Source organism: Populus euphratica, unplaced genomic scaffold (assembly GCF_000495115.2).
Source record: "Populus euphratica unplaced genomic scaffold, PopEup_1.0 scaffold37.1, whole genome shotgun sequence".
In the NCBI taxonomy this organism is placed as follows: Eukaryota; Viridiplantae; Streptophyta; class Magnoliopsida; order Malpighiales; family Salicaceae; genus Populus; species Populus euphratica.
Genome location: NW_011499909.1, coordinates 405,123 through 409,022, shown reverse-complemented (window position 1 = coordinate 409,022; position 3,900 = coordinate 405,123). Strand labels below are relative to the sequence as shown.

Here is a 3,900-nt window from a genome sequence, read left to right as displayed (position 1 = left end):
CAATTCATTTAACAAACACTAAATTAAAATTAAGAAAAATTAATACCATCAAAGCAATGTACATTGAAATAGTAAAATAATGCTCTTTTAGCTGTTTTTAATAAGTATCTTTTCTGTGATTCATCCTCCTAAATTAAATTTTTTAAATTTGTTGAGACTTAAGTATTTTAATTGAATTCAAATTCAAGATTTTAAAAATTATAAATTTTAGATATTAGATTAGGTTAAAGAAATTTGTTCAAGTTTTTTTTATTTTTTAATCTTTTTTTGTTTTGTTTTCTTATATTTTGAGCTTGATTCCATGGGTTGGTTTTTTATAAATTTTTTAATTTTATCTTTTATTTTTTAATTTATAAATAATTTATCAAATTATCAATATTTTTTAATTTCATTCCTTATGACTTTTTAATCTTTCAAATTTGGTACTTATTTTTTAATTGTTATTTATTTTTTGGATTATTTTAATTTTTTTTTCAAATTTTATCGTTATTTTTAATGGCTTTATTTTTATTTTACAAGTTTTTTTATTAATATCTTTAAATTATTTTATTATTAAAAATTAAATTAGTTAACAATCAAACTTCTTGATTGAACTTAAATTTAAAATTTAACGAGTTGTAAGTTTTTAAAATTAAGGTAGGTTTAAAAGATTTATATGAGTTTTCTTGTGTTTTTTTTTCCTTTTTAAAGTTGATATTTTTTATTAAGATTTTACTCTTTTTTTATTGTTTTCTTTTTATTATGTTAATTGTGAGTTGTTTTATAATTAGAATTCAAATATGATTCTTTTTTATTTTTTTGTTGTTTTCTTATCAAATTTTTTTTTCATATTATTTGAATTATTACTTAAACCAATAACTCATGACATATCTAATTAAACTAAACTAATACAACTATTACAAATAATTAAATTTGTCTACATCATTCATTTATTTATTTAGTAAATCACGCTTAGATTATGCATAAGTTATTTCACAATAAATGGCAAAATCATAATTACACAATAAAATTACTAATAATGTACACGTCATAAAATAATACGGACAAATATAATAATGTATAAAAACTATCTTAATTCTAAATGACGGCCACATGCATATAATAATTCATCGTTGAAGGTTTTTTTTTTTTTCAGTGATTGTCGGCCTGCGTTAGGTAGTACATGGTAATTAATTTGACCATAAATTTATAACGGTCGGATTAGGAAGTGGAAATTGTTTTTTCTGCGCTATTTAATATATATATATATATATATATATATATATATATAATAATCGAAGTTTTTTCCTCGCTCTTTCCTCCTATTTCTTGTGCAAAGCAAAACTCAAATTATCGAAATACACAGGAACCCGGTATAGCTCCATGGAATTAGGATTCAATGAGCCTAGTTTAAGTCGAGCGTCTAGGATGTCTTTTAGTCCAACCTTCACCCGGATTGTGTGATTGAAAATCTGATTTATATTTTTTTTACTTAAAATAAAAAGAATTTATATTTTTAAATTGTTTTAATGTATTAATATCAACATAATTTTTTAAAAATAAAATAATTTTATTTTAATATATTTTAATTTCAAACAAATCTTATAAGAAAAGGTTTGAATAGAGGGAGAGCTAGGGACTGGTGGATGGCCGCCAGTCTCCCTCCAAAATTCTCAATTAAAAAAACCTTTAAAATTTATAAATTTATTAAAATAATTTTGTTAGCTATTTTTATATAAAATAATCCCTTCGAAATTCATGAGTTATTAGCTTTAATACGCAATTTCGAACAATAGATTTTATACACGGATGCAGGCTTCATCATTTCAGCGTATTCATCTCTCTATTGGGTTTCACCATCCGCCACGAATTTACCAGCAATATTTAGCTAGCGAGGGACCAATTCCTTGTTGACCAAAAAACAAGAATTTTTTATTATTATTCTGCAATTATATATCATAATATATAGACCACTAGTAGCTTAGATCCAAAAACATTACGTGATAGCCGGTGATTTAAGACAAATTCTATACAAATAACATTATTTTGTAGCCATAATTAAAAAAAAAAAGAGTAAAATCTGAGCGTCCACTTGTCTGAAAATTTCTCGATTTACATAAACTAGCCACCTCATGTCATTGAAAGGATCATGAAAGCCAAATTTCTCAAAATAAATAAATAAAGGCCAAACATAAGACGGTATAACATAACAGAAAAAGACCATTCTTGAGTTGACAAGGGGGCCTCTATTTAATGTCCATTTGTGGGCTTTATATATGAACTGAGCTAGAGCTGGTAACAATCGTTCCATGCCGAGATTGCCCCCTTGAAGACGCAAGTGAGAGCATATCTTGTGAGCCGCTCTCTTCTTGTTCCTTAATTTGCGCTTTTTATCCATCAGCTCCTCCATCCCTTCTCCAATTCTTGAAATACACTCCATTTATGGGCACCACTGCACCTTGAATCGTCTTTTGGTGTCACTTTATAGTCAAAAGAATCTCTTGCGGCTTGTTTTCCTTTTCTGGGTTTCCTTTAGTTTGCACGATCACAACTTCTCCTTGCTTAGTAGATATGGGTAACACAACGATACCAAGGGTGAAGGTTATGCTGTATTTGGTTTATGATAGAGGTTAACCACCTGAAAATCCACTATTTATCTAATCAACTTTTTATCAAAGCATTCTTTCTCCTTATCTTTCTGATTAATAACTTCATACCAGATTATCAGTTCATTCTCCTGGTTAGTAATTATAAGGAGGTGGTATGTCTGGTTGTTATTAAGTCCAAAATATTCTTACTTTTCTTTTGCTACTTAACTGCTTCTTTAATGGATATGAGTAAGGGCAAAGAAAAGACCGAAGGTAATCTGATCATCAAGACATGGGAGAGATGCAAATCTATTGGCAGGGGAAGCAAGAGAACACCAAGACTGGTAGGTTCTTTAACACCAAATAGCAATTCATATCCACACATTAATGTTTCACTCGAAGACGACAATGATCGAAAACATTCTAGGCAACGACGCATAGCCCCTGAAGGTTGCTTCTCTGTCTATGTTGGACCCCAGAAACAAAGGTTTGTGATCAAGGCAGAGTATGCAAACCACCCACTATTCAAGATGCTGCTTGAAGAAGTGGAATCTGAGTATGGTTACACCTCAGAGGGCCCTCTTACACTACCTTGCGACGTTGATATCTTCTACAAAGTGTTGATGGCCGTGGAGGACGCTAATATTGACGACAAGATTCATCTAGGATGTGGCTTTGCCAAGAACTACGGATCTTATCACCTTCTTAGCCCTTCTAGATGACTGCTTTGAATTACTTCTAATTAGGATTATATATGGAGTCTTTTGTTGTTGTTTCGATCTTCATAATTTGTGCTTTACTTGGCACTTCCAAGTGCGTGTGTTAAGGTGAGCTTATTTTGTACTTTAATTAGCTCTTCCAAGTGCGTGTGTTAAGGTGAGCTTTGATTTAAGCCTTAAGGGTGTGTAAGTCATGTCTTCTCCAATATGAAATCATGTACGGTATCAGAGGATGAGCAGAGGACTCGGAAAGTATATCCAGGTTACCTCTGTAAGATTTCCTGCTGTTATGTGAATTTATGTTTAATCAAGCTGTCTAATGAATATTGATGTCTTCTCATGAGCCTACTTTTGCTTGATTTTGACTTGTGAAATATAAATCTTTACTGGAAACTATTCTACTGAATATTAGTATATTATAAGGGAAAAGAAAACAAAAACTAATTATACAAACAATTTACATATACGTTAAGTATGCCAACTAATTGGTCGTGACTTGTGCCTGATCAAAGCAGTGGAGGAAGTTGCCAGTTTTTGAACCCTACTTTTCCAAAATTACTCAACTATAAATAAAAAAACATATGAATCTTTATTCCTTTATAAAAAAAGAGTAA

General features: G+C 29.8%; 1 protein-coding gene across 2 annotated transcripts; it reads left to right on the top strand.

Moving 5' to 3' along the window:
- Nucleotides 1-2,222: 2,222 nt before the first annotated feature.
- LOC105133729 (uncharacterized) lies at nucleotides 2,223-3,622 on the top strand. 2 transcript variants are annotated; one of them, XM_011037821.1, is made up of 2 exons: nucleotides 2,223-3,355; nucleotides 3,405-3,622. In XM_011037821.1, exon 1 carries the CDS (start codon nucleotides 2,600-2,602, stop codon nucleotides 3,287-3,289), a length of 690 nt encoding a protein of 229 aa, XP_011036123.1. In that variant the 5' UTR covers nucleotides 2,223-2,599; the 3' UTR covers nucleotides 3,290-3,355; nucleotides 3,405-3,622. The 2 variants fall into 2 exon arrangements, with proteins under 2 accessions (XP_011036123.1, XP_011036124.1); XM_011037822.1 differs by having other exon boundaries at nucleotides 2,223-3,394; nucleotides 3,444-3,622.
- The last annotated feature ends 278 nt before the right edge of the window (nucleotides 3,623-3,900 follow it).